This window comes from Populus alba, chromosome 12, assembly GCF_005239225.2.
Source record: "Populus alba chromosome 12, ASM523922v2, whole genome shotgun sequence".
NCBI lineage: Eukaryota > Viridiplantae > Streptophyta > Magnoliopsida > Malpighiales > Salicaceae > Populus > Populus alba.
The window spans coordinates 1,612,295-1,636,759 of NC_133295.1; the positions used below are offsets into that span (position 1 = coordinate 1,612,295).

The following is a 24,465-nucleotide window of genomic DNA, read 5'->3' on the forward strand; positions in this document are numbered from 1 at the left end:
ATTATGATATGAACTTGATTTGTTGTTAACATAAGCTAGCAACATGAATGCCTGATGATATTTATAAGTATGGTGTTACTTAGATAAGATAATTAATATAATCATGTTAAATGAGCTAATAACGATAAATCATCCGATTAGAACCTCCTTTGTGTGTGGTTTCCAGTTGAGTAATAAAAAGAGTTTATATTATATTTATTTGAAATACCATTAGTGAATCTTCTAACCTTGACATCTGTTTTATCATTGTTTAATCCTTACATCAACCTTACCTCTCAAAGCTCTCTTTATTATTACTACTAATATTATTATCATTTACATTCTTGTTATATTATATGTACGTTAAGTATGCTCTGTGTTTGATCAAGGATCCTGATATTGTTGGTCTTGCCTTGTTCATTTGCATCAGAAATCTGTTTATATAATATAATATATCTCTTTAATATTTTTATAAACTCAGTATATGGGCTGGAAACCTGTGACCTGATTTTTTAGATCATTCTCAGGTATAACAACGCCACGTACTGAATATTATTATTATTACTCTTAATATTACTATTACTATTGTTGTTATTATTGTTGTTGTTATCATGTTGTTATTTATAATTTATACAATTAACCTCCCTGTAGTTCGACCCCGGTCTTGCCGGGTTATTTATTACTTCGACACTCCTGCACTTGGGAGAAGACATCAATCTTTTGGTCGTGTCAAGTTTTTGGCGCCGTTGCCGGGGACGGTAAGTATTGTATAAATTATATATTTCTTTTATTTTCTTTTGTTTTTACTTTTATTTGTTTTTTTTAATTTTTGTTCTTTTTCTTTTTTCTTTTTCTTTTCTTTTCTTTGCACTTGCATGAGAGTTTGGACACGTACATTAAGTGGTAGACTTTCTAGGAAATCCTCATTTTCTTTAGAAAACATGGCCGAAGAAGATAACCAGTCAATTCATAATGAGAATAATGAGAATAATCGTGTGAGAACACTTAAAGATCACATGAATCCAATAAGAACAAGTGCACCATCATGTATTGTTTTTCCTCCTGATGCATCTCATTTTAATTTTAAGCCAGGTATTATTCAACTTTTACCCACTTTTCATGGCTTAGAATTAGAAAATCCATACTTGCATTTAAGAGAATTTGAAGAAGTTTGTAACACCTATAATGACTTAAATTGTAGCATGAACACCATCAGATTAAAGCTTTTTCCTTTTTCATTAAAAGATAAAGCTAAAACATGGCTACAAAATATTAGGTCAGGATCCATTCGTGCTTGGGATGAAATGCAACAACAGTTTTTAAAGAAGTTTTTTCCCTTCTCATAGAACAAACTCTTTTCAAAAGACAAATCACCACTTTCACTCAAAAACCAGGAGAAACATTTTACAAGTGTTGGGATAGATATAAAGACTTGCTTAACACCTGTCCTCATCATGGTTTTGAAAGATGGAGATTGGTTTCACAATTTTATGAAGGGTTAACACCTAAAGATAGGCAAATGGTGGAATTGATGTGCAATGGAACTTTTGAAGATAAAGACCCTGATGAAGCGATGGAGTACCTAGACTTGTTAGCTGAAAATGCTCAAAATTGGGACACCACAGGCACGTGTGAGGCACCAGGTAAAACTCAACCTCATACATCTAATGGAGGCATGTACAACCTTAGGGAAGATCATGACCTCCAAGCCAAATTTACATCTTTAGCTAAAAAAGTTGAGGCACTAGAATTAAAAAAGAGTGGTCAGTTAAAATCTGTTCAAGAAATTGTGTGTCAAATTTGTGAAACTAATGAACACTCAACCAATGATTGTCCAACTTTGCCTTCTTTTAAGGAATGTCTCCATGAACAAGCCAATGCTTTAAATAGTTTTCAAAGGCCAAGTAATAACCCATACTCACAAACATACAACCCTGGTTGGAGAAATCACCCAAATTTCAGTTGGAAGAATGATAACAATAATGCACAAACTTCACAACCACCATTTCAAGCACACCATAATTTTCAAAATTCTCATGGATATGCACCTCCTTATGTTCCCCCTCCTAGAAGAAATCTTGAGGAAACACTGTATACATTCATTGAAAAGCAAGAGACAATCAACACTCAAAATGCTCAAACCATGGCAGATCTAAAAGATACTCTTGCAAAGTTCACATCTGCTCTTAGTTTTTAGGAGAAAGGTAAGTTTCCATCTCAACCCCAACAAAATCCCAAAGGGAAATACAATTCAAGTGCAAGTGGTTCCGGAAACCAACATATGGATCAAGTCAAATCAGTCACTACTCTCCGCAGTGGTAAGGTTATTGAAAAACCCACTCTTGAACCTTGTGAGAAAGATGAAGAGTTTATCTCTGAGGGTAAGGAAGGGGTTGAACCTGAACATTGCAAAGAAAAGGCTGATTCACCGCCAACACTTCCATTTCCTCATGCCATGACCAAACAAAGGAAAGTCAATCATAATTCTGAAATCTTTGAGACTTTCAAACAGGTAAAGATCAATATACCTTTGTTAGATGCTATTAAACAGGTACCGTCTTATGCTAAATTTTTGAAAGATCTGTGCACTGTGAAAAGAAAACTGAATGTGAAAAAGAAAGCCTTTTTAGCCGAACAAGTAAGTGCCTTTCTTCAGAATGATAATGCTTTGAAATATAAAGACCCTGGTTGTCCTACAATTTCTTGCTTTATTGGAGAAGATAAAATTGACAGAGCTTTACTTGATCTTGGAGCTAGTGTGAATTTACTTCCATATTCGGTTTTTCAAAGTCTCAATCTAGGTGAGTTGAAACCTACTTCTGTAACTCTTTTACTTGCTGATAGATCTGTAAAAGTGCCTAGAGGAATAGTTGAAGATGTGTTAGTACAAGTTGATAAATTCATCTTTCCTGTGGATTTTATTGTGTTGGATACACAACCTGTTGAAGCATGCAATCCAATTCCTGTTATTTTAGGACGTCCATTTCTTGCAACTTCTAATGCATTAATTAATTGTAGGAATGGAGTGATGAAGTTATCTTTTGGAAACATGACATTGGAGATGAATGTTTTTAACATTTACAAGCAACCTGGAGATGATAATGATTTACAGGAAGTAGATTTTATTAAAAAATTAATCTATGATCAATTTGAAAATTCTTCCAGTGAAACTGAGTTTAATGAATCTGAAGATTTGCAAATGGTTTATTTTCAGGAAAAGTCAAAGGCAAATAGTTGGAGACCAAAAATTGAGAAATTGCCACCACGATCAATTGAGTCCATACCTTCAAGTGTTCAACCACCAAAACCCGATTTGAAGCCATTACCATTTAATCTCAAATACTCATTTTTGGGAGAAAATGAAACTTTTCCGGTAATAATTTCTTCCAAACTTAATGTTCATCAAGAAGGTAAGTTATTACAGATTCTGAAAATGCACAAAAATGCATTAGGATGGACCATAGCTGACATAAAAGGAATTAGCCCTTTGATTTGCACACACAAGATTTATTTGGAGGAAAATGCTAAACCATCTAGAGAAATGCAACGAAGGCCTAATCCTAATATGAAAGAAGTAGTGAAAAATGAGGTCATTAAGCTTCTAGATAATGGAATCATTTATCCTATTTCTGACAGCAAATGGGTAAGTCCTACCCAAGTTGTACCCAAAAAGTCTGGAGTTACTATGATAACAAATGAGAAGAATGAGTTAATTCCAACGAGGACTATTACTGGTTGGCGCATGTGCATTGACTATAGAAAACTTAATTCAATGACTAGAAAAGATCATTTTCCTTTACCTTCCATGGATCAAATTCTAGAAAGAGTTGCAGGTCATGAATTTTATTGTTTTCTAGATGGTTATTCAGGTTACAATCAAATTGAAATTGCATTTGAAGATCAAGAGAAAACTACTTTCACATGTCCATTTGGTACGTTTGCATATCGAAGGATGCCTTTTGGATTATGTAATGCACCAGCCACGTTTCAAAGATGCATGCTTAGCATATTCAGTGATATGGTTGAACGTTTTCTTGAAATTTTTATGGATGACTTTTCTGTTTTTGGTAATTCATTTGATGATTGTTTAAATAACTTGGAAAATGTTTTGAACAGGTGTGAAGAGAAGAATCTTGTGCTGAATTGGGAAAAATGTCATTTTATGGTAACAAATGGTATTGTTCTTGGTCACATTGTTTCATCAATAGGAATTGAGGTTGATAAATCTAAAATCGAGTTAATTGCCAACTTGCCAGCACCAAAATCTATTAAAAATGTTAGATCATTCTTAGGACATGCTGGTTTTTATAGAAGGTTCATCAAAGATTTTAGTGTAATATCTAAGCCATTATGTAACCTTCTAACAAAGGATAATGTTTTTGAATGGACTGAACATTGTGAAGAAGCCTTTGTTAAACTTAAAAGCTTGCTTACTTCTGCTCCTGTCATTCAATCTCCTGATTGGTCATTACCTTTTGAAATAATGTGTGATGCTAGTAATTATGTCGTGGGTGCTGTTTTAGGACAAAGAAAAGACAAGAAACCCTATATGATTTACTATGCAAGTAAAACTTTAAATAGTGCTCAAATGAATTACACTACCACTAAAAAGGAATTACTTGCAGTAGTATTTGCCTGTGAAAAATTCAGATCTTATCTTGTTGGCTCACCTGTTATTGTTTTTAGCGATCATGCAGCGTTGAAATATCTTCTTTCTAAGAAGGATTCTAAGGCTAGATTGGTGCGGTGGATTTTGTTACTTCAAGAATTCGATATCACAATCAAGGATAAGAAAGGCACCGAAAATGTTGTCGCGGATCATTTGTCAAGATTGACAACTGATTCAAGATCTGACATCACACCAATTAATGACTACTTTCCTGATGAATCTTTACTTTCCATCTCTATAATGCCTTGGTTTGCTAATATTGTTAATTTTCTTGTTTCAAGACATTTGCCAGCTCATTGGAGTACTCAAGACAAAAGAAAGTTCTTGAACGAAGTGAAGAACTTTTATTGGGATGACCCTTACTTATTCAAATATTGTCCTGATCAAATATTTCGAAGATGCATTCCCGACAATGAGGTAAGTAGTGTTATTAAATTTTGTCATTCTGAGGCCTGTGGGGGTCATTTCTCATCAAGAAAGACAACTGCAAAAATCTTACAATGTGGATTTTATTGGCCCACCATGTTTAAAGATACGCATGCATTCTGTAAAACTTGTGAAAACTGTCAAAAGTTAGGATCTATTTCAAAACGTCACATGATGCCTTTAAATACTATTCTTGTCATTGAAATCTTTGACTGTTGGGGTATAGATTTTATGGGTCCATTTCCTCCATCATTTGGTTTTGTTTACATATTAGTCGCAGTAGACTATGTTTCAAAATGGATAGAGGCAATTCCAAGTCGTAATAATGATCATAAAACAGTGATCAAGTTTTTAAAAGAAAATGTTTTGAGTCGATTTGGAATCCCTCGGGCCATGATAAGTGATGGTGGAACACATTTCTGTAACAAGCCATTTGAGTCTTTAATGAAGAAATATGGAATTACACACAAAGTTACCACCCCTTATCACCCCCAGACAAATGGACAAGTAGAACTTTCTAATAGGGAGATCAAACAAATCTTGGAGAAAACAGTTAACCCTAATAGGAAAGACTGGTCTTTAAGACTTAATGATGCACTTTGGGCTTATCGAACTGCTTATAAAACATCATTAGGTATGTCACCTTATAGACTAGTTTATGGGAAACCTTGTCACTTGCCTGTGGAAATTGAACATAAAGCTTATTGGGCTATTAAAGCTTTCAATTCAAACCTTGATGATGCTAGTCAGCTGCGAAAATTGCAAATAAATGAGCTTGAGAAAATAAGAAATGATGCATATGACAATTCAAGAATTCATAAAGCAAGAATCAAAGACTTTCATGACAAGAAAATACTGAGAAAAACATTTAATGTTGGTCAAAAAGTCTTGCTTTATAATTCTCGACTCCATGTATTTCCTGGAAAACTAAGATCAAGATGGAGCGGTCCTTTCATTGTGAAACATGTGTATCCATATGGGGCTTGTGATATTGAGAATCCAAAGAATGGCAATGTTTTCAAAGTAAATGGGCATCGTTTGAAATTTTATTTTGACAATTTTTCAGTTGAACATGACTCTATTGAATTGAGTGATCCTGTATATAAAGATTGATTCTTTTTCTCACATTGTTTTGTGTTTTGGTGTAACTTTTGTTTTGCTAGTCTCTCTTTCACCCCGGTCAAATGGCGGATAACGGTACTCCGTGACTTAAGTCGGTTCTTTCAATTTCCCAAATAATTGATATTTGTATATCTTTGTACAATTCTCTGCTCTTTCTCCCTTCTTTGAATCTTTTCCCCAATTCTCATTTGAAAATGGACACCACTCTTGAAAAGTTGAAAAGATATTTTCCCGCTCTGCCTTTAAATGCAATTATAAAAATTTACCGTGCTAGGTGTGCAAGATTGAGGTTGTTAATGAATCATGGAATTCCTGAAGATATTCGCTGGTTAATTGAAGCAAAGGTTCGATTATCAGGTGAGTCCTCTAATTCTTTCATTTCACACATGCCTGGAACAGGTACAAGCACTTTTGCAAAGAAACGTCATGCAAAACGACTGAAAGTCTGTCACAGATGTGCCAGATGGACTTGTAATGTGACATGTCGTTCTTTAGGAATGGTATCTGTAAACCGTGAAGATAAGATACAATTCATTAAGGATGGCCTGAGTAAGGGGTCCTTAGATAATCTTTTGTTGACCCTTGAGACGCATCCTAGTGGAGATGTGCATCGTGTCATTCATGATTTATGGCCACAATTCCATAAAGAACATGATCGACTTAGTCTTGGGAATCTGACTAAAAAAGACCCTGTTTGCCAGTTTTTAAGAAAACTGGATGGGAAGCCTATCCCCGACCCATAGAGGGCGTTTAAGCCGTTCTTGGACATAAAACCAAGGGAAGATGTGTGCCACAATCACAACTGCCTGTACATACATATTTTATTTTTATTTTTATTTTCAAAAAAAAAAAAAAGAACAAAAGGAGAGAGAGAGAGTGAGTGAGATTACAGCTGGCCTACATATAGGTGGTATGATTGCATTTTCAAATTCTCATCTATACATTCTTCTTTTCCTTCCCTTCATTTCTACTCAACCCATACATTCATCAAACATAGAAGTGTGTAGAAATGGCAGGTTCCTCAAGTCATCACATCAGAAATATTTGTGTTTTTGGTGGATCCAGTCCTGGGAAAGAAAAAGAGTTTTTAGAATCAGCAAATCATCTTGGTCGGGTACTAGCTGAGAGAAAGATTCATTTAGTTTATGGGGGAGGTAGCCTTGGGTTAATGGGAGGTGTGTCAATGGCTGCATTAATGGGAGGCAGTCAAGTTTTGGGGGTTGTCCCCAAAACTTTAGCACAAGGGGACTTCATTGGAAAAACAATTGGAGAGGAAGTACGGGTCCCCACAATGTCTGATCGGATGAATACAATGTTTAACCATGCTGACGCCTTCATTGCCTTACCAGGTGGTCTGGGCACATTGGAAGAGATCTTTCATATTTCCTCTTGTGCCCAACTGCACATTCACCATAAACCCATAGGTTTGTTAAATGTCAATGGTTTTTATGATAAGTTACTGTCTTTCCTTGATCAAGCTGTGGAACAGGAATTTCTAACATCTTCGACACGACAAATCATAATCTCCGCTGCTACCGCTGAACAATTGATTGACCAACTACAATCTTTCATCCCTGTAATTGATCCCTCCATGAGTCGCCTAAATTGGTCAACTACGGAAAGCCGTAAAAAGCTTAAATTGGATTTGAGCCTTAGTTTGTAAAAACTTTGTGTCTTTTGTTTTTATTATTATGTTTTGTTATTTCTTATATTTGTTTAAGTGTGTTTCAGGTTTGTCAGTGTTTGTTGTTTCAGGTAATGTCTTCTATACTCTTTCTTTCTGCCTTAGCACATTGAGGACAATGTCTCGTTTTGGTTGGGGGGAGAGGGGTAGTTAATAATATTAAAAAAAAAAAAATTATTAACTAACTGTGTTTTCTATTATTAAAACCATTTGACAACATTGTTATTAGGATAGCAGAGTATAGAGTCAGTTTTATTACCTCTTGAGACACATCTTAGTAAGTATCTTTATTAGGATGGTAGAGTAAGGAGGAAATTTTATTGACTCTAGAGACGCATCTTAGTAAGTATCATTACCAAGGTCTATCATAATACTTCTTGAAATATTCAGGTTTACAAACTCTCACATTGTTATCACTTAATTCTGCTTATATACTCATTTAATAAGTATTCTTAAACCTTCATTTTCACACACACACTTTAACATATGATTGTGGGTTGCATATTGGATTATTACATTATTCATGTTCTTTTGTTAAAGGTAACAACTAAGGGAAAGGGATAGTATATAATAAAAAAAAAAAAAAACAAATTGAAAAAAAAAAGAAGTAGATAAGTTTGGTTTCGTAACCTCCTTGATTTAAGCAATTAAGCCCGAAGGGGTGTTTTAACACCTAGTACCCTAAAGTCAACTGACTTGGGAGCTATTGGCCCAGTGCTTGTTATATGGGTTGAGGAGAAAGCTTAAGGGAATCAAACATTGCACTATCTACATATCAGTATCTACAACCCGAGTTACTAAGCTCGTAGGGGTGTCTCAACACCTGATGCCCTAAGACCAACTGGTCTGTGAGTCATTAGCTTAAAGCTCGCTATATGGGTTAATGATGCATTGTGTTTTAAGTTATATGTATATATACCAAAAAAAAAAAAAGAAAAAGAAAAAAAAAGATAATAATCTCAACCCAAGGAAGTTAACCTTAGAAAAACATTAGAACATAATATTGTTTTCTTCCAATAAAAGCCCCATAATTTATGTTTTCATACATTGAGCACATAAAAAGAAGGTTTATTAATATTTTGTTTAAGAAGTATGAAGCAGATATATAAATTTAATAAGAGTTTGTTTATCTGGATAGATTAATGGAAGTTGAATGATGAATGCCTTGCTTTGTGGAACTTGCAAATTATTTTTCTATTTTAACGCTTTGATTACTAGGGACTAGTAATAAGCTGGTTGGGGGTGTGATTAGTACTTAAAAAGTGCATTCTCATTAAGGTTTTTATATCATCGTATTGCACTAAAGTATCATTAAATTCCCTAACTACAACATGTTTTATAATAACAAGTCTGATAATATAATATATCTTTAATTTATGGTAAATGTTTATTTTGAATGCAAGTATATCTCACAATTCAAAGGATTTATTGATGTGATTAACTATTGAAAGTGAAGAGACAAAAAGAGGACTAGGCTAAGAGAAGAGATGCTGGTTCAATTCCAAACTCGAACACCATTCGGTTATTGGATCATAACTGGAGTTGTAGAACTCAGATTTAGGTCTACTTTATATGAATCGAAAAGCTAAGACATAGACCTACAACTTTCATGAAGAGTCCAAGACTCAAATCTGCCGTTTTCAAGTTCAAATCTTAGGAACAACAGAGAAGTCGGAACCTGTCCTGCAGCTCGGACACTGTTCGGTTTTCAGCTCATATCTTGAGTTCTAGAAGTCCAAATGAGCTCTGGTTTTTTTTGTTGTAAAGCTAAGACAATTGCCCACAGCTTTGATGGAACAAAAGGCTCTAATTCTGATGTTAGAAATGACGTTTTTACCAGCCAACAATATCAAAAACAGCAGCCAACAATATCAAAAACCAGCAGCCAAACCAGCCAACAATATCAAAATCCAGAAACCAAACCACCCAACAATATCAAGAACCAGCAGCCAACAATGTCAAGAACCAGCCACAAAATCAATGGATGGCCACCAATCAATATTTCTAATTTTTAGCCTATAAAATGAGGCATTTGCCATGTATTTACATATGTTATTTTTCAGATCACAATCATCTTCTTGCTTTCTCTCTTTGTAATGTTCAAGTTTTCTTTCATGCTATATTAATATCTTGTTTATGCTTTTTCATTTCCTTTCCTATACTTAGTTAACTTATATTATGTTTATGTTCTTATATTGTTTATTTATGTTTTTCTTCTTCATTATGTTTAGCTAAGTTAATTATGTCAAGGTGAAAAGGTTTCACTAGTGGTGTTAGAATAGATATAATATAAAACTCAACATGGACTTTAATGTTTATATCCAAGAAAGACTGTTATTACATGTTTTATCTTTTTTATCTTACTAATTCTTAATACCTTGCTTAATGGTTAATCTAAGATTTGTGTTGTATAACACTTGGTACATCAAATGCTTGATCCTTCATAGTTTTCGGCCGACATCATTATTATGATATGAACTTTGATTTGTTGTTAACATAAGCTAGCAACATGAATGCCTGATGATATTTATAAGTATGGTGTTACTTAGATAAGATAATTAATATAATCATGTTAAATGAGCTAATAACGATAAATCATCCGATTGGAACCTCCTTTGTGTGTGGTTTCCAGTTGAGTAATAAAAAGAGTTTATATTATATTTATTTGAAATACCATTAGTGAATCTTCTAACCTTGACATCTGTTTTATCATTGTTTAATGCTTACATCAACCTTACCTCTCAAAGCTCTCTTTATTATTACTACTAATATTATTATCATTTACATTCTTGTTATATTATATGTACGTTAAGTATGCTCTGTGTTTGATCAAGGATCCTGACATTGTTGGTCTTGCCTTGTTCATTTGCATCAGAAATCTGTTTATATAATATAATATATCTCTTTAATATTTTTTATAAACTCAGTATATGGGCTGGAAACCTGTGACCTGATCTTTTAGATCATTCTCAGGTATAAACAACGCCACGTACTGAATATTATTATATTATTACTCTTAATATTACTATTACTGTTGTTGTTATTATTGTTGTTGTTATCGTGTTGTTATTTATAATTTATACAATTAACCTCCCTGTGGTTCGACCCCGGTCTTGCCGGGTTATTTATTACTTCGACACTCCTGCACTTGGGAGAAGACATCAATCTTTTGGTTGTGTTTAGTGGCATTTTCGTAATTTTCTGATAAATCTGAGGGTATTTCAGTCTTTTACCTATACTGTGTCACTCATGTAATTTTTTTAGATTGCTAATATTTTTTTTTATTTTGTATATAAATTTTCTTGCATGTTGTAAAAAAAAAAAAAAAAAAAGAATAACAACGCGGGTCCAACACCCATCGTATTATGTCATCATTCGTGGGTTCAAAGCCCAATTTTCAAATATAGTTATACCCATATCTCAACGATATCAAAATAGTTTTATTTTATAAACGGATATTTTATCGACACGTCTCTTTGTCAGAAAAGGACCGATGTCAAAAGTTTAAATACCAAATATGGATTATGTCCATAGTTTTTTTGGTAATTCAGACGTACTTCTCCTTTTTAGGGTTAAACGTCAATATTTTAAACGAGTCTCCTATTTTTAGGGACTGATGTCATTTTTAACGTGTCTCCAAATTTTAGGGACCGATGTTAACTATTCTATAAAAAAAACAAAAATTGCAAATAAGCTTAAAATATAATAGCATTTGAATCAAATATAAAAACACACAAGTAAGGGTAACCTTTCTTTTGAAAGGATGTTTTAAGGGTGGTGTCTACCTTCCCTTAATCATAACTAACCCAGTACCTGAATCTCTAGGACCAGTGTCTAATTTGGGATTTCTAGTTCCCTCAAATTACTAGATGGCGACTCCAATAAAATCTATTTTCCCTTAATAAAAAATATTTTTGTTAAATAAAAAACAAAAGAGCGGAGCCGTCGCCCGACGTCGTGTATCGACAGTGGGCTCGATTGGATTTCTTTGTTAAAAAAATTAATAACATGATCAATATCTTCAAATCAACTTTAGTGATGTTCATATAACATTTTTTTTGTACAATAGGATGTTTGGATAAGCTTTTGATTGCACTAAAAAAATTACATCCATGTTCGGACTTATATATTTTTCAAGAAATTAATTATTTTATCGGAACAATTCGAGCATTCAAATATAAAAATATGGAGAATACTTAATATTTACCAACAAATTAAACTAAGCCTGTGAAAGTTCACTTTATACGAATATATATCTATGTTAACAAATTATTTGCCACTAGAGGTTGGAGATCATGTCGTTTAAAATGAAATTAACGCATTATAAGCTAATTATGTGGATTCCAACTCATAATTAGTTTCATGTTAAGAGCATGATTTCATGTTTTACTTAGCAGCTTATTTTTTAAAAAAATATTATAAGCTTTTTTTAAAACAAAGAATGGTTGAGTGGAGTTGGAGTTGTGGAGGTAATGAAGAACCCTAATTCTTCAATTATATGGTTACATGTAATGTAAAAAGTTTAACTTGATATGAAATGATATATATGCCACTTGAAGCTGAAGGCCTTTGCATTTAAAATTAGGTTACTGCATATGGTAGTTAGCTATTAATTTATTGTGGTTTCCAACTTCAAAATTCGAGAATCAATTATATTGTGGATTAGTGATAAAAATTTAAAAGAAGGAGCATTCTTGTTTTAATTTCTTTCATGTTAAAAGCATTAATTACATGTCCTGGTCTAAAAAACAAATCATGATTAATTTGCTATAGCATACTTGTTTTAACAAACAAAAAAATAGAGTTAATCATGCATTGCATGCGTGAAAAAAATATAACGAGAATGCTCTGCAAATTAAATAATTTTTTTAATGTAAAAAAGTGATAGGTTAAAAAAATCCAAATCCCAAGTTATGGATTAAATTTGTTGCTTACCCATTTTTTGACCCATGTTTTGATATATTTTCAAAAAAATTCAAAAATAGAGAAAAACAAAGAAAATCTAAAAAAATATGTTTTTTAATATATTTTCATCATTTTAGCATTTTCAACGTCGTCTAAAAAAAGAATTTAAATTTTTAAACGATTTTCAAACGCGTTCGACTTTTCACGCGTCATTTTTAAAATCATTGATTTTCCTTATTGAGTCGACGTTGATATTGCTCGTTTTCAAAAAATACAAAAAAATAAGAAAAATCAAAATTTACAAAAAAGAAAGAAGTTAAGGGACCAAGTTGAAAAACCTAGCAACATTCTGCCTATAAATACTGGTCTTTAACTCACACAAAGGGAGGGCAATTTTGATACATGAGGGCAATTTTGAAATTTGAGGTAGAGGCAGCTGAAACCCTAAAAGTTTAGCTTTTTCTCTCCCTCACCGAAAGGCAGCCGCCAGCCTCCCCCTTGAATTTTTTTCCTTCTTCCTCTTCCCCGGCTGGCTTGCCAATAGCCACAGCCCTTTCCCCCATCTCCCCGTCATCTCCCCTTGGCCATTTTCATCTTCTCTGCAGCCGACCCCCCCTTTTTTTATTTTTGGTTTCTTCTCCCTTCAGCCGGTCAAGTCTCACTCTCCATTTCCCTCACCGGAACCACCAGCCGCCTCCAGATCGAGCCTTCCCTCCCTTTGCCAGAAACCCACGGCCTCCGTTCGGCCTCTAGCAGCGGCGGTCAGAGAAATCGACCACGAGCAGCGCCACAGAACAACCTCATCCCCACTGACCAGAGGATAGGCGGAGCCGTTCCTCTTTCAGCAGACCCATCGGCCTCCCTCTCCGGGTCAACGAACCGCCGACCACAGCAGCCGCCCACAGACCCAATCTCCTCAGCACCGCCGCCGGTCTCCTCTTTCAACCGACCACCCACAGCTCCCCCCTACAACCTCCGGCCGTCTGAAACAGAAGAGGAGGAAACCGAAGTAATATGCAGAGATGAGCAGATCTGAAAATGAGAAGGGAGAGAAGCAGATCTAAACTAAAATGGGTTAAAATCGATTGTTTGTTGGGTTTTCGTGCTTTTGCAGGTGACGGTGGGTGTCACCACCGGCGAGGAAAGGAAGAAGGAGGGAAGCCGAACCAGATCCCTCCGTTTCTAGTTACTGGCGGCGGCGCGTGAACCCACGCGCCGCTAGTGGCGGGGGCGCGTGGGAAGACGCTCCGCCACTGTTCTTGTTGTCCTTTGGCTTCACAAAATTGGTCCCAGCACTGTTATGGAGGTTTTGAATGGTCGTTTTGTAATTTTAGAATTGTTTAATGTAATTTTTGTTTAATGTAATATTCGTTTAGTTTTGAGTTTTTGTATTTTTTAAATGAAAAGAAAAGAACAGAAAAATAAGAAAGTTGTGTGTGTGTGTGTTTGTTTTTTTTATTATTTATGTTATTGAATTATATAAAAAAAGGACAAAAATAATTAATTGTTAATTTAAATATGGTTAGATATCTCAAGAACAAATAAAATCCAGTTGTATTTTCCACGAAAATGTAAGAACAAGTTTCTATAGATATTCATGGATTTAATAACAGATTTATTCAAGCCATAGAATTTAATTAATATTTTAAATTTTCAAATCACATCAGAACACAAAGCAGCTTACCTCAGGTAGGGTGCGTTAGGGGTGCTAATACCTTCCCTAACCACAACCAGTCCCTTACCCGCGATCTCTGACAAGACCAGTATATCCGGTTTCCTAGTAGCCTTCAATAAATTACTAGGTGGCGACTCCAACGAACCAATCAAAGCAAACGCAATAACAACAACGAGAAAAATCGCCAGCCCGATGCCGCGCGTGGATTTTTCGACGTGAGACTGAATGGCGACTCCACTAGGGAGAGGTATTGTTTTCAACTTTATCGGACTGAGCTTTGTGTTTTGATGTGTTCAAGTTTTTTTTTGTGCTTTGTTTTATTTTATTTATGTTTTATTCATGTATTGTATAAAATTCTCTCATGCATCACATGTTTTAATTTTTGAAAGCACACACAAGCTTTAGGTTAGGTGGGGGACTAGCAGCTTACCTTACGACTTGAGTCAAGGTTTAAGTTTGTGTAAACCCCAACTCTTTGTTGAGTGCTTAGACTGGTAAATATTGGTACACGTGCCAACCCATTACCTACTGGGCCCCTATATTGCCTTTACGAGGGCAATCACTGGGACAATAAGAGACCCCTTTTAGAGACCAAGTAGCAAACCTACCTTTTGTCTCATGTAAAATGAATAAAGCTTGTCTTTAGGATGTATGTGCTATTATTTTGCATCCGAGCAAACCCTTCTTGAAGCATCTTGAACTCAAGACTTGTAGGTGACACATTGGTCGTCACTTTGAAAATTTTCATTGTAGAGTTTGGGGCAAAAATCACGATTCTTGTTCCATCATACAAGAGTTACGACCATATTGTCACCCCTCGAAGGGTGAGTTCGTCATATAGATTACATACATGTACCGGGTTGAAAGGTAGATCCCCCGCACAAGCTGTGCTGCACGTGATTGAAAAAAAATGATGGAGGTGAAGAAAGGTGTCAGATAGAGGCTCATTATCATATTAAGGTTGAGAGCATCAAAGGTGAAGTAGCTAGACTCAGATCTGCTCGAACAAGTGTTGAGCATCAAATGGAAAGAGAATGTCTGCATAGTCTTCTGTGGGAACACTGCTTGTTCACGTCCAATTGAAGTTGTACCTCTCCTTTTCAGTCATGAACAACAACAACAATGCCTTCAGTCATCAACTAATGACAACTCTGGTTCTTGTCCAGTTGCACTGTTAAGTGTTCATTGCCTCCACATCATCTAATGGAACCAAACGACTACTAGCCTCCTGTACATGGTGCATTAGTCTTCTTTGAAGTTACCGTAATTATGAGCTCAATTCCAGTTCAGCAGCACAAGATGTGGGTCTGAAAAACCATGATCAGACACTGAACTTCAACATGGTAGAGCTCTCTCTGTAGAGATTTATTTGTGGATCTGTCAATGGAAAATGCAAAAGGGGATGTATTAATTTCATATGCTTTGAAACTTTTTCCCACCAATGGCACCAGCAAAACATTATAGTAGGCAGAAAAGCCAGACCTGGTCTGAAAAATATGAGCAAACATCAAACTTCAACGTAGCAGTGAAACTTTTTCCCACCAGCAAAACATTGTAGTAGGCAGAAGAGCCAGACCTGGTCTAGAAAATATGAGCAGACATCAAACTTCAACGTAGCAGAGCTCTCTCGGCAGGAATCTGTTTGTGGATCCGCAAGTGGAAAATCCAAGAAGGAATGCAGTAGTTTCAGATCATCTATGATTTTTCTCCAACAGTGTCAGTATTAAAACGCAAAAGTAGAGAGAAGAGACATGCCTAGACTAAAAAACATGAAAAAGACTGAAACTTCCACAGAGCAGAATTCCCTCTATTGGTGCTTGTTTGCTGCACAGTTCAAGAGGAATCGAAGAAGAAATAGAGGAGATTCATGTTCATCATTTTCTCCTATAGAAAAGATAAGGCATGATTCCACGTGTCGGTAGTGGCGATACTACAAGTTTTTGGGCACTGCCACGATTACCAAGCTGTTGGAAAGTTTTCTAACAATCCTCAACCAACCACAACAATATTGGAAGATTGAAATGATGTTGTGAGGATTTGCCGAAGAATTGAACAAGCTATGAAGAGAGGAAATATTAAAGGATCTGCCATGGATTCCAGAACAATGATGAGAGGTGAATCAAGAGATGACTTTGACAGTGTGAAACCTTAATTATGTGGTCTAGCCAGGTCTCACGATAGCATCAATTGCTCAAATGTCTTTGCCAAGATTGACATTCCTCTGCCACTTAAGTTTGTCGACCAGCATCTGCCAGATTCCAGAATTTTGCTTGACTCCGACAAATCCCATGTAACCACTATTTTCCAGGTGGTTCAATCTGGACAAGAGATGTGTTGTCATGGTGGGGGTCCTCGATCGTTTTAGTTAAACAGATGCAAGAGTTTCAAGAGTCGAGCTCAATTTGTGAAAGATGATGTCGTCCATCATTTTTAGAATGACAAGTGATCGGAATTGCTTGGCAAAACATAGATATTGCCAGAGAAGCTGATTCAAGAAGGAGTTAAACTGTCAAGCATTTTTATTATGGAATTTTGCATTTTTGTTTTGATATCACATCTCATCCTTCAACGAAACATGCCTTGCTTTTGTCTCTTTGTTGTTTTGGAATCAACAGATGTTTAACATTTTTTTTCGGACAAAGTATTTTGATCAAACTCCAACATGCGATAAAGGTTAATCAATCCTGAAGATTAAAAGTGTTTTGATTACAGAAATGACTTGATGCTTGTTGAAATGACATGAGGTGACCAAACAAATTTTAAGCTCACACACAAAATTGAACCACACATCATTTAGCTAAGTTTTAGCAGTATGCATAATGACATGTAGTGGTTTCGGTAGCTATGGACTCGTGAATCATTGACTCTTACAAGTCCAAATCATTACACTGGATGAGGTCAAAATTTATCGGTTTTAACTGACCTTGCTTGAAATGAGAAAAGGCCATCTTTGTTATCCTTTCACGTTTCTTGAAATATGATCCATTGCAGTCCTATTTTGAGCATAGTGAAATATTTTCTTTCAAAAAGAAACCCTGACTAGGATCATACCCCACACTGGGGGCAGATGAGAGATATGTTGGAGACATTGATATGATTAATGGATAAAGGGGAAGGCTTAGAACAAAAGTCCAATGATTGAGAGAGAGCTAGAAGAAGACACATAGACTGGGGGCATATAAGAAAGTTTTAAGGAAGGCTATGAGAAAAAAAAAAAGAGAAGAAAAAAAAGGGAAGTTGAAATTGCCTTCACTTAAAGACAAGTTAAAGATAAAGGAAGGAGAACGCCTATCAAGTCTATGAAAAGCAAAAGAAATTTCAATCAATACCAAAAAAAAAAAAAAGAGAAAAAGACTAAGCTATAAACGTGACTTTTGGTATCCATTATAAAGCCTCTGATGTTATCAGATGATTATGGTTGGTTATTCATCATGGAAATGTGGATTTGCATTATGACCTATGTTAAGAGAATTCTGATATTTGAGATTAACAAGGTTATATGTCACTTTCTCTACAATGACAACAAGAGAAAGAGAATTGATGAATAGTTAATGTTGGTCCTAGGTCGTTGAAACCCTCAAACACCTTTTGAGCCTATGAAATTCATTTCTTTTATAGCCATGAACCATAGCCTACATTACGTGCTTTTAAAAGCCCTTTTTAATCAAGCAAGCAACTTGAACCGATAAATGGCGCTCTCGAAACTGGAAGAGCTTTTCTATAAGGGTCGGGACTTCATGAATTAAGCTACTAGTTATTATGCATGTTGATAAAATAAATGCTAAGAAAAGAAACAACCTTTCTTAATAAAGCCTGAGCATTTTGTTTTTGAAATTCATAAAAATGTCACCTCATCATAGACCATCAAAAGATATACCCAAAATCAGAGTTTAAAGTGGATAGAAAGAACCATGGGAAAAACCATTTTAATCTTACAACGGGTCGATTTCTGTTTTCAAAATACAAGACAATCGAAGGACTACATTGAATGACGTGTGTTGGGTATTTGACCAAAGAAGCTTGAATTTTATTTTTAAAAAAAAAAAAAAAAAACTTTTCAAAAACTGATATCTCTCTGATTTCATTTCAATAATTAGACTTGAATAGACATGACCTTTGAAGTATGAGATTTGATTCTAGAACAATAAAGATTGTCAAACAAAGAAGAACATTTATTGAGTTTGCGGAATCCTTGACATGAAATGACATCAACTCTTCTCAAAACTCCTTGAAAGGTTGACCACTTGGGGGCAATACAGTGGACCCTAAGAAGGAAAATAGACAGTATCCAGATCAGCTGGGGGCAAAGAAAGAATCAGATGATGAGTCGTCAAAGTTCATCAGAGTTATGTTTAGCTCCTGACAATGACAAAGAAAAAACCTTCTTGAGTATAAACCGATGAACGAACCTTCAGATCATATTGGGGGCAATGTTGTTCAAAGACAATCCATGACCTAGTGCACTTCAACAACAATTGATGAGTAACACTGCACTAGAAGGATATTTTCATATCTTCATCTTGGGTTACCCTGTAAAACATGGCTATGACTCCTGACAGATGTTATCGGGTGAGTGCATTTGAATGAACATCGAACATATGCATACCACTAAGATTGACTATGGGACCATCTATTCTGAAGCTCAAATGCGCACTTCACCGCATGAATATGGGTGATAACATGAACATCATTGATGATGCCAAAGCAGTTATTTTCACGATCTGATTTGACAAGCTAAGAGGAATCCATAGAGAAATACATCACGCTTACAATGATGAGTTGTTTACTGCAAAGCATGAGATTCATGTCTGGATGACTTGGCAGTTCCATGCAGGCTGTTGACCATACATACTTGAATGGTGTTTCAACCGAAGGCAAGTTCATGACTGATTAACAATCTTGATGGGTGTTGGCATGATGCACACAATCAATTAGAGGATAATTCTCAGAAGAAGCCAGGAGAGAAAGTCCTTCAAGATGAATCAAGCAGTACCACACTTGGGGGCAGGGTCAAGCTGGATGAACGATGGGATCTCATGTAGCTTTGGTTAAAGGGAATTTCCATATGGGATTTCAGGTTGACCGAGTTACACACATTCTTTGGTTTTGGTTAAAGGAGGTCGCCAGATGGGATCTCAGGATAATGAAAAAAAAAAGAGAAAGAGAAAAAAAAAAGAACAGAGTAAGGTTTTTAGATGAAGTGGATATTGAGCAAATAGAAAGACAAGTTTTTCTTTACAAAGCTTACTATGTAAAACATTGAGGATTTTTGCTTCGTAAGCATTGTAAAGAGGGGGCATCTGTTGCTACCCATTTTTTGACCCATGTTTTGATATATTTTTAAAAAAAATTCAAAAATAGAGAAAAACAAAGAAAATCCAAAAAATATATTTTTTAATATATTTTCGTTATTTTAGCATTTTCAACGTCGTCTAAAAAAGAATTTAAATTTTTAAATGATTTTCAAACGCGTTCGACTTTTCACGCGTCATTTTTAAAATCATTGATTTTCCTTATTGAGTCGACGTTGATATTGCTCGTTTTCAAAAAATACAAAAAAATAAGAAAAATCAAAATTTACAAAAAAGAAAGAAGTTAAGGGACCAAGTTGAAAAACCTAGCAACATTCTGCCTATAAATACTGGTCTTTAACTCACACAAAGGGGGGGCAATTTTGATACATGAGGGCAATTTTGAAATTTGAGGTAGAGGCAGCTGAAACCCTAAAAGTTTAGCTTTTTCTCTCCCTCACCGAAAGGCAGCCGCCAGCCTTCCCCCTGAATTTTTTTCCTTCTTCCTCTTCCCCGGCTGGCTTGCCAACAGCCACAACCCTTTCCCCCATCTCCCCATCATCTCCCCTTGGCCATTTTCATCTTCTCTGCAGCCAACCCCCCCTTTTTTTATTTTCGGTTTCTTCTCCCTTCAGCCGGTCAAGTCTCACTCTCCATTTCCCTCACCGGAACCACCAGCCGCCTCCAGATCGAGCCTTCCCTCCCTTTGCCAGAAACCCATGGCCTCCGTTCGGCCTCTAGCAGCGGCGGTCAGAGAAATCGACCACGAGCAGCGCCACAGAACAACCTCATCCCCACTGACCAGAGGATAGGCGGAGCCGTTCCTCTTTCAGCAGACCTATCGGCCTCCCTCTCCGGGTTAACGAACCGCCGACCATAACAGCCGGCCATAGACCCGATCTCCTCAGCACCGCCGTCGGTCTCCTCCTTCAACCGACCACCGATAGCTCCCCCCTACAACCTCCAGCCGTCTGAAATAGAAGAGGAGGAAACCCAAATAATATGCAGAGATGAGCAGATCTGAAAATGAGAAGGGAGAGAAGCAGATCTAAACTAAAATGGGTTAAAATCGACTGTTTGTTGGGTTTTCGTGCTTTTGCAGGTGACGGTGGGTGTCACCTCCGGCGAGGAAAGGAAGAAGGAGGGAAGCCGAACCAGATCCCTCCGTTTCCAGTTACTAGCAGCGGCGCGTGGGTTCACACGCCGCCAGTGGCGAGGATGCGTGGGAAGACGCGCCGCCACTGTTCTTGCTGTCCTTTGGCTTCACAAAATTTGTCCCAGCACTGTTATGGAGTTTTTGAATGGTCGTTTTGTAATTTTAGAATTGTTTAATGTAATTTTTGTTTAATGTAATATTCGTTTAGTTTTGAGTTTTTGTATTTTGTAAAAGAAAAGAAAAGCACAGAAAAATAAGAAAGTTGTGTGTGTGTGTGTTTGTTTTTTTTATTTATTTATGTTATTGAATTATAAAAAAAAGGACAAAAAGAATTAATTGTTAATTTAAATATGGTTAAATATCTCAAGGACAAATAAAATCAAGTTGTATTTTCCACGAAAATGTAAGAACAAGTTTCTACAGATATTCGGGAATTTAATAACTGATTTATTCAAGCCTTGAATTTAATTAATATTTTAAATTTTTAAATCACATCAGAACACAAAGCAGCTTACCTCAGGTAGGGTGCGTTAGGGGTGCTAATACCTTCCCTAACCACAACCAGTCCCTTACCCGCGATCTCTAACAAGACTAGTACATCCGGTTTCCTAGTAGCCTTCAATAAATTACTAGGTGGCGACTCCAACGAACCAATCAAAGCAAACACAATAACAACAACGAAAAATCGCCAGCCGACGCCGCGCGGATTTTTTTTGACGTGCGACAAAATTGACAATTTAAATATTTACAAAAATAAAACAACAACAACAAATAAACTGATAAAAAAAAAAACCATACCTGAGCCTATTTAAATTATCAAATAACCTAATGCTAATCTAATTGAAGAAAAATCCAAGAAAAAAAAAGTAAAAAAAAAAAAACATTGGCTTAAAAAAGAAAGATAAAAACCAAGCAAACCTAGACGAACCTCCTAAACCTAGTTTTATTTAAAAAGTTATAATTTTTTAAATCATGAACCCGAGTTCAATTAAAAAACTTAAATGTCATCCAATTTAATTTTGAAAGTTGCAATCGTTGAAAAAACTATTAATAAAATATCTTGAAAAAACAAAGAAGCAAAATTCTTAATCAAACAAACTTTGAAGGATAAAAATGAAAAACAAAATCAATCAAAAAAATTGCAAAACAAAAAAAAAAAAGCAATTAAAAGAATTATGACTAAATTTGACATAAAAATTAAATGAAATAAAATGTTTTGGTAAAAATCAAATCAAATCAAATCAAAACTTTAGGGATGAAATTGTAAAAAATAAACCCATTAAGAAAATAATTAAAAAATAGCAATTAAAATAATTAAACCAAATTTGACATAAAAATTAAATGAAAATAAATGCATAGGGGTGAAATTGTAAAAGAGTAAATCAATCAAGAAAATGATTAAAAAACAAATAGAAATTAAAATAATAAGGATTAAATTTGACAACAAAATTAAAAAACTCAAATGACCAGAGATAAAATAAAAAATAAAACCCAATTAAAAATAATCAATGTAAATAAAACAATTACAAATAAGAGAAGAGGGAGTGAATCAAAAGAAGAAATAGATTGAAGGAGTGGAATGAATTTTTTCATTGCCAGCATGCAATCCGAGAAAGAAAATAAAGGAAAGGAAAAGAAAGAAAAGTAATTTCAGTCAAATCACGTAGAACCATGATAAACATGCCATTCAAAGAGAAATAGGATGTCAAGATGAATTAAATGATGCTGCAAAATCACGGCTACAACCGCTCGAGTCAACCACAAGCACTGCTAGAAGTTGAAAATATTGAAAATGTCCTTTGGACTAAACAATAGTAACAAATAAACCACGGTGAAATTACAACTAAGCCCCTGAAGTCAAGGTTAAAAAATAAAAATTGTATGGACAATGTAGTAATTCAAATGTTCTATAAAAGAATAAAAATACAAAAACACCCTCTATGCAGAAAGCATTGAATTATTTTATTCAAGGGTTAAATTAGTAATTTTTATGTGCATTAAAAAACACAATTATCAAAATAATCCTGCACAATTCTTAAATGATAATTATGTCATGGTAAAAATACTACCTTACCCTTGAAGTAAAGACACATGATAAAATAATCAAGGGATAATATAATAATTACATTATTGTAATGAATAATAATTTATGTCTCGGGAGTGTTTTGGATAATTATATAAATATTGAAGTATGTATATTATATCTATAAAAAACAATAGAGATAGCGGGGCAAATGAGATATGTTTTCATATACCTTTTTATTTTAAAACTATATAAATTCATTATCAAATTATTCTAGAGATTAATTTCTTTTTGTCCCGTTTCATCCCTACTGGCATACTGTAAGAAAATTGTAACCAAAATTATATAAAAAATGTTAAATAAATGATAAATGGGTACATATTTGTTTTTTTCTCTTGAGATCAAGTTGTTCAAAAGAAAATTGATTATCAAAACCACATGGAAAGTCAATTGTAATTTTTATTATTTATAATATGATTTCTATGGAATTCTAGAAAATTTCCATACCATAAATGATATACATTGGGTTTGGAAAATATAGCCTCGTTGATTAAAATTAAATTTGACCTTATATCATTTTTTTTTGAAATTATTATTATTATTATTATTATTCTTGTTATTACTATTTCATCATAGGACTTTTAAGGAAACTTCATTAACGCCTCGTTTGTTTGTTGGAAAATAGTTTTTTTTTTAAAAAGTGAATTCAGGGGAAATGAATTAATTTATGATGTTTGGTAGTGTAATGAAAAATAAGTTGGACAATATTTTCTAGTATTTTTGTTATATCATAGAAAATAAACTGGAAAATAACTTATTAATGTTTTATTTTTTTTCAAATTTATTAAAATAATAAGAAATAAATCTTACAAATTAAAAAGTTGAATGAGAATGAAATTGAAAAAAATATATAATTTCATAAATTATCTCAAATAAAATAAATAATAATCAAAATAATAAAGATCAACTTTAAAAATAAAAAAATGAAAGATGAAGAAATTAAAATAATAATAATTAACATTTCATAAATTATTTCAAATAAAATAAGTAACAATAAAAAAAATAAAGATAAAAAATTTCAATAAAAAAATGATAAGAAAAAAGTAAATAACAAATATAAAAATGAGGATTACAGTTAATATAAAAATTAAATTTTAAGAGATAAAATTGAAAAATAAATATTTAAAACAAAATATATATACCTATCAAAAGTTTGAAAACCAAATTTGATATAATTAGCAAATAATATGACATTTTTAAATTTTTCACAACTTCAAAAAGTGTTTTTCGTCCAAATTTTTCTGAAAAATACTTTTTCTGAAAACTAAACTAAATTTTTCTTTGATTGAAAAATATTTTTCATTAACCAATATTACTAATAAAAAATAAACATAAAATAATTTTTTTAAAAATAAAGCCTAAATCTAGAAGTAGAAAGAGAGCCTGGCTTTAGTGCTCGTTTGGCACTGCGGTCCAACCTACTTTTCGGAAAATTTCAATTTTTTTTTTTTTGTTAAAATTAAGTGCGGTTTGTA

General features: G+C 34.3%; 1 protein-coding gene and 2 pseudogenes across 1 annotated transcript in view; 2 read left to right on the forward strand and 1 right to left on the reverse strand.

The window, feature by feature from the left end:
- Positions 1–1,328: 1,328 nt before the first annotated feature.
- Positions 1,329–1,440, reverse strand: LOC118058054 (small nucleolar RNA R71; annotated as a pseudogene).
- Positions 1,441–1,621: 181 nt separating this feature from the next.
- On the forward strand, positions 1,622–13,971 carry LOC140954349 (uncharacterized; annotated as a pseudogene).
- A 6,499-nt stretch (positions 13,972–20,470) lies between these two features.
- Positions 20,471–24,465, forward strand: part of LOC118058043 (uncharacterized) — a 47,709-nt gene continuing 43,714 nt past the window's right edge. Inside the window, 2 exon segments of the mRNA XM_073403677.1 lie at positions 20,471–20,500; positions 20,854–21,063. Of these exon segments, the coding sequence (XP_073259778.1) occupies positions 20,471–20,500; positions 20,854–21,063 (240 nt within the window).